Source organism: Chanodichthys erythropterus, chromosome 8 (genome assembly GCF_024489055.1).
Source record: "Chanodichthys erythropterus isolate Z2021 chromosome 8, ASM2448905v1, whole genome shotgun sequence".
Taxonomy (NCBI): Eukaryota; Metazoa; Chordata; class Actinopteri; order Cypriniformes; family Xenocyprididae; genus Chanodichthys; species Chanodichthys erythropterus.
In genome coordinates this window covers 23630978-23640633 of record NC_090228.1, presented here as the reverse complement: position 1 = coordinate 23640633, position 9656 = coordinate 23630978, and the positions used below count along the sequence as shown (strand labels likewise).

The 9656-nt window shown below is 34.9% G+C and overlaps 1 protein-coding gene across 2 annotated transcripts; it reads right to left on the bottom strand.

Moving 5' to 3' along the window:
- Positions 1 to 45: 45 nt before the first annotated feature.
- On the bottom strand, positions 46 to 8010 carry alg12 (ALG12 alpha-1,6-mannosyltransferase). 2 transcript variants are annotated; one of them, XM_067392384.1, is made up of 9 exons: positions 7825 to 8010; positions 7001 to 7133; positions 6735 to 6908; positions 3032 to 3226; positions 2764 to 2867; positions 2385 to 2581; positions 764 to 933; positions 609 to 684; positions 46 to 529 (listed from the first exon to the last, which is right to left on the bottom strand). In XM_067392384.1, the coding sequence occupies exons 1-9, from the start codon at positions 7984 to 7986 to the stop codon at positions 292 to 294; spliced, it is 1449 nt and encodes a 482-aa protein (XP_067248485.1). In that variant the 5' UTR covers positions 7987 to 8010; the 3' UTR covers positions 46 to 291. The 2 variants fall into 2 exon arrangements, with proteins under 2 accessions (XP_067248485.1, XP_067248484.1); XM_067392383.1 differs by having other exon boundaries at positions 2385 to 2609; positions 2765 to 2867.
- Positions 8011 to 9656: the final 1646 nt, after the last annotated feature.

The following is a 9656-nucleotide window of genomic DNA, read 5'->3' as shown; positions in this document are numbered from 1 at the left end:
AGTAATCGGTCTCCAAAATGGTTTTGTTACTAACATTATATATATTTTTATTTATGTTTTCAGCAGAAGGTGGTCATGCAGGTTATGAATGACATGAGGGCAAGTAAATTACAGAATTTTCATTTTTGAATGAACTATCCCTTTAAGCATCTTTATGAATCCAGAGTTACATTCATTCAAAAGAGGCGGTTGACAAACCACTGGTAGGCATAGTAAAGAAACAAAATTTAGATAACCACTTCTGTAAACATTTATTGGTCTTAGCTAATGAAATATTTCATTCAGTGTTTATTATCTAGATTCATTATTTAAATGTCTTTCTAGAAGCACAAGTTTGTTGTTTAGCTTGATTTTGAGAGGTGGAAAGTGGGACACCTCAAATGCAAGGCTTTGGTATCCTGGGATGAAGACAAGAGGTTTGTGAGAGTCTTTGAGCAGCAATATCTTGGTTGTATTCGCTTCCATTAACAGGTGTGAATATGTCTTCATAACTGGATCTTCAAGGGTCAAATCCTCTTTCTTGTCATATCTAGGAAATGAAAGGGAAATACATTCAGACAAATAATTTATTGCACATAATTATCAAATTATCTTTGATGGTCACGCACCTCCAGTAACTATTTAGCTCCAGAAAACGTGAGACTCCTGTTTGTGCAGCTAGTGCATCAATGTGTAATGACACATCTGTGCAGCAAATATGAAACAATCAGATTGCTTGTATTGCAATAATTCAATACTAAATGAGCAATCAAAATCAACTTACCTGCTGTTGTTGGAATTAACCTATGTAGCTCATACATTGCTTTCCCTCCTGGGTAGTTGTGATGGGAAACATACAGAGAAATACTTGTGTATACTCCATTTAACATCAGATGTCCTACCACAACTATGGAGCCAATTTTATACATCCATGACTTGTGGTAGTTCTTAAAACTAACAAGAGAAAGTAAAAACATTTGTTAAAATTAAATACCACAGAATTGAATATTAAAGACAATGCTCTTTCATACTAAAAGAAGAGGGTCTGCTAAAAACACATTTAGTACAGCAGATCAGCTGTAATCTGCTGATTGGCATGTTTAAATATCTCTAGATTTAGTCTTAGTCACATGTTCGAAATGCATGAAATGTCACTATATCAACATTTGCCAATATAAGCATATGTATTGAAAAGAAGCTGAATAAGCAGTGCAGGACCAATAATGGAATAGCCTAATCTAAAAAGAATATAAAGTAAAAGTTAGGCAACATATTATTACTAGGGGATGTTTTAACTGATTTTATTTTCTAATTAGTATTTAGTTTAATTAGCAGTAATGCATTTATGTAACAGGTTCTGTTTGATTATGGTGGTAACCATATTTATCTATTCAACATACGTAGAAAGTTAAAAAACGTTTATGATGGAATTGGATGGAAGCACTTTCTTCAGCTCATACTCGTGGGTCCCGTTCACCGCTATTATAAAGCTTGGATGTGTCAGCATATTTATTAAAATATCTCCAAGAGTGTTTATCGGAAAGAAGAAAGTCATATACACCTAGGATGACTTGAGGGTGAGTAAAGCTTGGGCTAATTTTCCTTTGAAAGTGAACTAATCCTTTAAGTTGATTTCATGCAAGAAACCTCACTACTACTTTTAAATAGGGGTGTAACGGATCATAGTTAAATTGACCCATAAACTGATTCTGTACGGGCACAACCCCAAAGGTCGGGATGCATGTGATCTATTGATTAATTGAAATATTTAACTATCATAGAGTGAAAGAGTTTTCCTGCCAATGTTACTTTTTAAAGTAATAAGTTGCAGTGAAAAGATACAAAGCAGTCTGATCATGTGAATAAGGCATGTTAAGCAGTTGACAACAGTCATCATGGCTAGCGAAGGAGCAGAAAAACTTGAAAAATGTTCTGCATCATTCAAGTCACATGTATCTGAGCTTTTTAGGTTCCCTGTAGAATATAATGATGCAAGAATTTGACCATTTTAGCACAATCAAATATACTTAAGTATATCTTTAGTTCGACCTCAGCACTACTTCCGGATAACTAAAGTGCATTAAGTACAACATTAGTTGTTCCAATTTAGCAGACTTTAAATTCAGTAAACCAAAAGTACATTTTCATGGTATTAAGTACATAAATATGTACATGTATTTGAAAACTATTTAAAAATCTTAATTACTAAATGTTTACATCTTCGATTTCTGAAGGGTAAAAAAAAAAAAAAAAATAATATTTTAAATTGGAGTGTTAGTTTTCAGTTCTGAAACTTGCAGTATGTTTTTATTGTAGAGTAACCTTTTATGCGCAAATATCAAAAACATTTTGATTCTCCATTTCATGACTCTTTAACAACTACTACCAAAATATGTTCAACTTACATGAAGGAACAACCGCAGGCAGCAATCATGTTGAACACAGGGAAGGTGTAGATGATAAAACGGAGCTCCTTGTGGGGCAGAAGGGAGTACAGCAGAATGAAGCCTACAGTTACGCTGAGTGGTATTCTTGTTCGTCTGTCCAATAGGCCAAGTGGAATAAAAAGTATTGTGCTGCCAAGTGCTCGAGGAAGAGCAGAGTAGAAGTACCAAAGAAAAGGGAGAGTTTGAGGCACAGGAGTCAAGGAAACATACAAAATTTTGACAGGAGACAGAATCAAGCAGAATTTTTTTTTTTTTTTTTGTGAAGGATTAGTTGGCCCAAAAAAGAAAATTCTGAGTAAATGTTGACATCTCCATGTTGCAGTTTGCAAAAGGATATTCCCCAGTTTGAACTTTTATTCAAGACTGTGTTGTACCACAATACCTGACCCTCAGGCCAGAGCAGCTTATTCCAGAAAAATGTGTCAACCATGACAGTGAGACCTACAAGAGAAAGCAAACACACTTCAGACTGTAAAGGGCTGTGTCCATGCTTTGCTGAGAAATAAAACATCAAATGTCTAAATTTAGTGTATAAAAAAGCTAAAAAAAAAAAAAAAAAAAAAAATGTAGACAGAAAAATATTGACTGAAAAGCATTTAACTGACCCAAAGATAAAACACCAGCAGGTATGGCATGGTAAAGCAGTTGCAGAAAATGGAGTTTCCTGCTCAGGAGTGACATCAACATCATCAGGCCAAAGAAGAGACACAATTCAGAGCGGAACACAATAATGGCCAAAGCAGAGAGCCAAATGAAGGCACCGTGTCTCTGGGCCAGCCAAGATGTGAACGCCAGCAGAACTATTCAATAAAACACAATTTGGAGAGAAGTTTGTATGGTAAAAGTGCAGAATAATGCAAACATTAACAGAAAGGCATGCTGTTACAATGCAATTTTTATTATTTTTATTATTTATTATATTATTATATATTATAAGAATATATGATTCTTATTGTGTTGTTTTAGCCATGTACTGCAAAGGTTTGGAAGTAACAACCACATTTATTAGAGTAAATAAATGTTCCGTTTACATGACTGTAAAAGCAGTGATTTTGCCATGTGCTTACGATCCTAACTGAAATTAATCGATAAGCTCAGTCGATTACCTTAAAGGGATAGTTCACCTAAAAATTAAAATTATCCCATGATTTACTCACCCTCAAGCCATCCAAGGTGTATATGACTATCATCTTTCAGACAAACACAATCAGACATATATATGAAAATATCATTATATTTATCACAATATCAAGGTTTATAATGGTTGTGAATGGGGGGCTGTGTTTTGAAGTCAAAAATAATCCATCCATCCATAAAAAATAAACTAATCCATACAACTCCAGTGGGTTAATTAAAGGCCTTCTGAAGCAAAAATATCCATATTTAAAACTTTATAAATTGAAATAACTAGCTTCTGCGTGCGGTCGTCTGCCAGAAGCTAGTTATTTGAATTATTACGTTTTAAATATGGATATATTTTTCTTTAAAAAAAACGCATCGCTTCGCTTCAGAACCTTGGAGGACTAAGGATAATTATTAAAGGATTAGTTCACCCAAAAATGAAAATAATTTCATTTATTACTCACCCTCATGCCGTTCCACACCCGTAAGACCTTCGTTCACCTTCGGAACATAAATTAAGATATTTTTGTTGAAATCCGATGGCTCAGTGAGGCCTCCATAGCCAGCAATGATATTTCCTCTTTCAAGATCCATTAATGTACTAAAAACATATTTAAATCAGTTCATGTGAGTACAGTGGTTTAATATTAATATTATAAAGCGACGAGAATATTTTTGGAGTGCCAAAAAAAACAAAAAAACAACTTATTTAGTGATGGCCGATTTCAAAACACTGCTTCAGTAAGCTTCGGAGCATAAATGAATCAGTGTATCGAATCTTCTGTTCGGATCGCCAAAGTCACGTGATTTCAGCCGTTGGCAGTTTGACACGCGATCTGAATTCATAATTCTCCATTTTTTTTGGCGCACCAAAAATATTCTTGTCGCTTTATAATATTAATATTGAACCACAGTACTCACATGAACTGATTTAAATATGTTTTTAGTACATTAATGGATCTTGAATGAGGAAATATCATTGCTGTCTATGGAGGCCTCACTGAGCCATCAGATTTCAACAAAAATATCTTAATTTATGTTCCGAAGGTGAATGAAGGTTTTACGGGTGTGGAACGGCATGAGGTTAAGTAATAAACGACAGAATTTTCATTTTTGGGTGAACTAACCCTTTAATATATCTATTGTGTTCGTCTGAAACTAGTTCATCATTTTTGGGTGAACTATCCCTTTAACAACAATTAAAGGTGCAATCTGTAAATTTTAGCAGCATCTAGCGGTGAGGTTTGCAAACTGCAACTAACGGCACCTCCCCCTCACACCCCTCCCTTTCAGAGAAGATACTGTGGCCGTCTGGCCGTCACAAGACAAAGATGTCGTCGTCTGAGATAGCAGAGAGTAGCCTGTGTAAAGCAATGAGTTTTCTTCTTACTTCTAACAAAAAACGGTCTCTGCTTCTAATAAACCAGATGACTACTACTACTTCATGTAATAAACGACAGAATTTTCATTTTTGGGTGAACTAACCCTTTAATATATCTATTGTGTTCGTCTGAAACTAGTTCATCATTTTTGGGTGAACTATCCCTTTAACAACAATTAAAGGTGCAATCTGTAAATTTTAGCAGCATCTAGCTTATATAACATTATATAAATCTCATTTGTTTAAAAGACCTCCGAAGAACAGGCGAATCTCAACATAACACCGACTATTATGTAACAGTCGGGGTGTACGCCCCCAATATTTGCATATGCCAGCCCATGCAGATGGTATGATAACATAATATTTTTAGTGCTAATTTGTAAATTGTCTTTCTAAATGTTTCGTTAGCATGTTGCTAATGTACTGTTAAATGTGGTTAAAGTTACCATCGTTTCTTAATGTATTCACGGAGACGAGAGCCGTCGCCATTTTCATTTTTTTTTAAACACTTGCAGTCTGTATAATGCATAAACACAACTTCATTCTTTATAAATCTCTCCAACAGTGTAGTATTAGCCGTTAGCCACGGAGCATAGCCTCAAACTCATTCAGAATCAATGTAAACATCAAAATAAACACTGTAGTTACGTGATTAGACATGCTGCATGACGAACACTTTGTAAAGATCCATTTTGAGGGTTATATTAGCTGTTTGAACTTTTTTTTATGTTGTTTAAGGCAAGCGCGAGCTCTTGGGGCGTGGAGCACGAGATTTAAAGGGCCATGAATTAAAAAAAATCTATGGGGTATTTTGAGCTGAAACTTCACAGACACATTCAGGGGACACCTTAGACTTATATTACATCTTTTAAAAAAAAGTTCTAGGGCACCTTTAAAGGGTTCACCCAAAATTGAGAATAATGTAATTTATTACTCACCCTCATGTCGTTCTACGCCTGTAAGACCTTCGTTCATCTTCTTCAACATAAATGAGGATATTTGTTGATGAAATCCAATGGCTCAGTGAGGCCTCTATTGAGAGCAAAGCCATTGAAACTCTCAAGGTCCATAAAGGTACTAAAAACATTTTTGAAACAGTTCATGTGAGTTCAGTAGTTCTATCTTAATAATATAAACGACAAGAATACTTTTTGTGCGCCAAAAAAAAAACAAAATAATGACTTTTCAACAATATCTATATGGGCTGATTTCAAAACACTGCTTCATGAAGCTTTTGACCTTTATGAATCATTTGTTTCAAGTAAGTGATTTGAATCTCCTATCAAATGGCTAAACTGCTGAAATCAAGTGACTTTTGATTCACTGAATTTCTAATCACGCTCCGATTCACTGATTCGATTCGTAAAGCTCTGAAGCAGTGTTTTGAAATCGCCCCATCATTATATTGTTGAAAAGTCTTTATTTTGTTATAATATTAAGATAGAACCACTGAACTGTGAATATTTTTTTAGTAGCTTTATGGACCTTGAGAGTTTGAATGGCTTTGCTCTCAATAGGAGCCTCACTGAGCCATCGGATTTCATCAACAATATCTTAATTTGTGTTCGGAAGATGAACGAAGATCTTACGGGTGTAGAACGACACGAGGGTAAGTAATAAATGACATTACTTTCATTTTTGGGTGAACTAACCCTTTAACTCCCTCGCATAATATAAATATTGTTCTCACAACCACTCAAAGCCTAAGAAAGTACAATGACAACTCTAAATATTGCTCCATGATCACCTAAGAACCATGATTACTGGCTGTGTTATATGTGGACTTTGTACTTTATAGCCTGTACCTAAAGGAAAAGCAATCACATTTGGGAGGGTTCTGGTACTGTAAAACATCAGATGGAACTGTGTAGTGCAGATGAAGCAGAACAGACTGGCCACCATTGACCCAAACTGCCTCCGGACCTCTCTCTGCATCTGCCACAGTGACAAAATCACACATATTCCAAGAACTCCTCTCACTGCGGAACAGAGAAGAACATAAAGGTGATGAAACTGAAGGGGGAAAAATGAGAATAATGTTAAGCTACAAACTGTCATCTCCAGGATATACCTAGGATTTGAGTGTAAAACTTTGGAGCTTGAAGGAGAGCAAGCACACACGTCATTGGTGCACTGAGTGCTGATATGAACAGCGGTCCAAGAAACGTCCGTGGAACCACACCAGGAAACTCATGATGATCATACTGGAGAAACCATAATAAGCAATTAGGAATTAAGAGAGACTTAATATGCATCCCAATTTGCGTACATGCCATTTTGTAGTATGTAAGTTGCAGGGGAAAGGGAGGGTGGGAGCAGTAAGTTGCAGGGGAAAGGGAGGGTGGGAGCAGTAAGTTGCAGGGGAAAGGGAGGGTGGGAGCAATAAGTTGCAGGGTTAAGGGAGGGTGGGAGCAATAAGTCTCTGATGTTAGATAACAAAATAACCTTTTAAACTTCATACGCTAGAGGACACAGTTAGTTCATAGTGTACAGTATGTTATTTTGGACACAACTTTAGTCCTCATGTGGGTCTAGATAGTCTAATGCAAAACAAAAAAGTGCCAAAGTGCATTTGTTCTTTCTACATGTTTATAGTACTAACATGTCTCTGGAATACCATGATGTTCTTTTAACATTACTTATTTTCAAATAACGTACACATATCATGGTATATGAATATTAATTAATCAATGGAGCATGGTTTTACAATTTTGATAGTACTACAGTAGTACTCCATACTTTTACGGAACGCTTTCACTTAACTGTTGAAAATCCATCTAATCACATGTAATCAATGATCACAAGACTCTTGAATTTCACGAACTAAAACACAACTTGTTAAACAGAACACAGCCCTAACCCTAAAAAAGCGTTGCTTTCGAGATATGATCTTACCTTTTCAAATTCAAATCCGTGATACAGAACATCGTGAATTGCTTGTAAATTAAAACTTTCTTCAACTTTAGTGTAGGGACAGATAAACAAATGTAGAAATACAACACCGATCATAAAAATTAGGAGACGATGCTCATTTACAGCTTCCTTCCGCGCCATCATAGCGCGTCATACGCGTCCTCAAGCGCGTGCGCAAACGTCTGAGCTACAGAAATGAGTGGGTAGAATAGAAATTCGACAGCAAAACAAGTTATGAAATAGGCGGGGCTTAGCGGCTCGAAAGTTTGCTGTGATTGAACCGGTACGTTGAATCCAGAGCCCTATGAGAGCCATAGAGAAAATGGATTTTTCAATTTATTATGAGTAAGGTTTGTGGTAAACATAAGTTGACGATACTCGGACGTATTGTTCTACAACGTAAATTACAAACACCCATATGGAAAACACAATTTTTGAAGCTGTTATGTTTATTTAAAAAAATTCTAAGCAAGAAAGTTTGGCGTATTTACGTTGTAGAAAAATACAATTGGACGTTTTCACACCGGGATAGGCGTTTTTTTAAATATCCAGTAGAAAATAATACGGAAGCCCTGCTATTAATTTATATATTCTTCTTGTTTTTTGTTTGTTTGTTTGTTTTTGTTTGGTTGGTTTTTTATGTTTTTTTTTGTTTTTGTTTGTTTGTTTTGTTGTTGTGCGAAACTCACACAATCATGAGAAATAAAAAATGCTTCCCCCCCATCAAAAAAAAAACAGTAAAGAGAAAAAAACTATAAATAATTAAATGCATAAATAAATAGAGAAAATGGATAAAGGAGAAAAAAATAAATAAATATAAATAAATAACTAAATGAAAGGGAGGGGTAGAAAGAAAATGTATAGATTGCATATATACATTCAATAGTGCTATTATAATAGTAGAAACAGAACATATAATAATAAAACTATACATTATGTCAATAATGTAGATCAGTACATGTGTACACATTCACCTATACATAACCATACACATACATTCAAGTATTTATATATCTAAATATATTACCCTTATTCCCTTTCTTTCTCTATAAATTTGCAAAGTTGCTTTTAGGAGAATTTGGAGAGTGCGTGGGTCCGGAGCCAGTTTTCTGATGTATATTGAGATATACATACAGCTCTGGAAAAAATTAAGAGACCACTTAACATTGATTTCTGAACTTGGAGTGGTCTCTTAATTTTTTCCAGAGCAGTATATCTCAAAATGTCAGTAAATATAAATATATTTTTCTTGTTTATGTATGTTATTTTTTCTAATGTGATATATTCTATAAGAAGGTTAGTCCAGTGATTAATATGTATATATTTTATTTATTTCCATTTTAGAAGAATTATTTTCTTCTTATTTTCTTAGAGAGATGAAAAGTGGATTTTTGAATTTAATCAGAAGATTAAGATTCTGTGGTATTACCCAATAAACAAAGTGATGGAGATGGAGGAATACAGCCCAAAATGATGGAAAGCTTAACGTTCACTGATATCCAAAATGAATAAACAGGTTGGCAGACTTATGTGGCATGCAAACAGTCATCAGTTCTAACCAATGTGCATTGTGAACAAATCGTCTGTGTCTGTCGCTTAGACCCATTTTAAACTTTTTCTTTTGAGTGATGTGTGTTCTGTGAATTATCTTGTACTGTATAAGTTGTAGATTTGTCTTGCTAGTCATAGAAAATATATTACTACAGATATCCTTCCAGAAGTTGGTGTTGGGGTAGAAAGCCAAGTCATTTTCCCATTTAGCCATTGGTAGAATCATTGTTGTATTGGTATTTGATACAATTTTATGAAGTTTG